The sequence below is a fragment of the Protobothrops mucrosquamatus genome, unplaced genomic scaffold (assembly GCF_001527695.2).
Source record: "Protobothrops mucrosquamatus isolate PMUCROS unplaced genomic scaffold, P.Mucros_1.0 scaffold12363, whole genome shotgun sequence".
In the NCBI taxonomy this organism is placed as follows: domain Eukaryota; kingdom Metazoa; phylum Chordata; class Lepidosauria; order Squamata; family Viperidae; genus Protobothrops; species Protobothrops mucrosquamatus.
In genome coordinates this window covers 5660-7074 of record NW_015398140.1, presented here as the reverse complement: position 1 = coordinate 7074, position 1415 = coordinate 5660, and the positions used below count along the sequence as shown (strand labels likewise).

Sequence of the window (1415 nt, the reverse complement as noted above, 5' to 3'; positions counted from 1 at the left end):
TTTGTTTTTTTAATGGAGACTTTATTCACTCCAGTTCTGTTCATCGCAATCATCAGCTTTAAATTTGGCACAGGGAGACAAATAATCCCCAGGATTTTGTCATAGTTGAAGCGGGTGGAACTTCAAAATGCTTGGCTTTATCTACCTGATGCCCTGACTTGTATTTTCCACTAGGCTCCTGTTAGCTTCTCCAGGCTCAGGAGGGTGGGAGATCTTTGTCTTATTCCCTCTCGCTTTCTCCTCTTAGCCTCTAAGCTTCCTGCTCTCATCATAATTTACTTAGAAGTTAGAATGACATCTCTGGCTTTGAAAGGCAAAGTTCTTCATGTCTGGCCTGGGTGTCACTATTTGCTGCTGGGCCAGCTTCATCATGGGTGAAGACAACATTATTCTCTGTAGTGAAGTTGGATCCCCATGTTGGTGATTCTTCCTCCCCTTATTCCCCAGAAGCAAAGGGCTGGTAAGGGTCCACCAGGAGGGGAAGGGAAGGGAGGCAAAGGGGAAGGAAAGCCTTAACTGGGTTTGTAAATGTTAAGTACGTTGTCTTGAGCTGTCTGGGAAAAGGATGGGTGGATGAACGGATGGATAGACAGTACTGGACTAGTCCCTGGCTGCAATAAGGCTTCTTCTTCAAAAACAGTAGCAACAGCACCAACTAGCTTTGGAAGTGACTGCTTCAGTAGCAATAGCACTCAGACTTATATACCGCTTCACAGTGCTTTACAGCCCTCTGTAAGCGGTTTACAGAGTCAGCCTCTTGCTCCCCCAACAATCTGGGTCCTCATTTTAACCAAACTCGGAAGGATGGCAAGCTCAGCCAACCTTGAGCCGGCCAAGATCGAACTGCTGGCAGTGGGAATGAAGGGTTAGCCTGCAATACTGCATTCTCACCACTGCTCCACCTTCAAGCAGAGGAGGGCTGACGACGAGCTGACCGTCGGCTTGTTGAGGCCACGCTCAGCAGATGCTAAACTCTCTCTCTCTCTCTCTCTCTCCAGGTTCCAGGAGCTGGACCTGAGCACGGAAGCCTTCTTCTACTTTGACTCAAACAAAGAGCAAGAATGGCTGACGGCCGTGGAGAAGGCCTTGCACCAGAAAGCCAAGTACAGGAAAGTAAGTCCAAGCTCCTTCGTCCTGTTGCAGCAAGCTTGACAGCTCCTAGATCGGGGCCGGCCCTGAGAGCGGAACAGCCATTCTAGCATCTCCAACCTTGCAGGTCCAGCTCGTCCGTCTGGTTGGCATGATGCTGCTGATCTTTGCCAGGAAGGAGCAGATCGACTTCATCAAAGACGTGGTGGCAGAGACGGTTGGCACCGGGATCATGGGCAAGATGGTGAGTGGGCAGCTGATGTTGGGCTCCCCCGGGTTGTCTCCTCCTCCTCCTCCTCCTCCTCCTCCTCCTCCTCCTCCTCCTC

At 50.7% G+C, this 1415-nt stretch overlaps 1 protein-coding gene across 1 annotated transcript in view; it reads left to right on the top strand.

Annotated features, from left to right (window-relative positions):
* Positions 1-447: 447 nt before the first annotated feature.
* Positions 448-1415, top strand: part of LOC107301407 (inositol polyphosphate 5-phosphatase OCRL-1-like) — a gene marked incomplete at both ends in the record, with an annotated part of 6621 nt that continues 5653 nt past the window's right edge. Inside the window, 3 exons of the mRNA XM_015830638.1 lie at positions 448-460; positions 999-1113; positions 1217-1333. Of these exons, the coding sequence (XP_015686124.1) occupies positions 448-460; positions 999-1113; positions 1217-1333 (245 nt within the window). The remainder of the gene's footprint in view (positions 461-998; positions 1114-1216; positions 1334-1415) is intronic.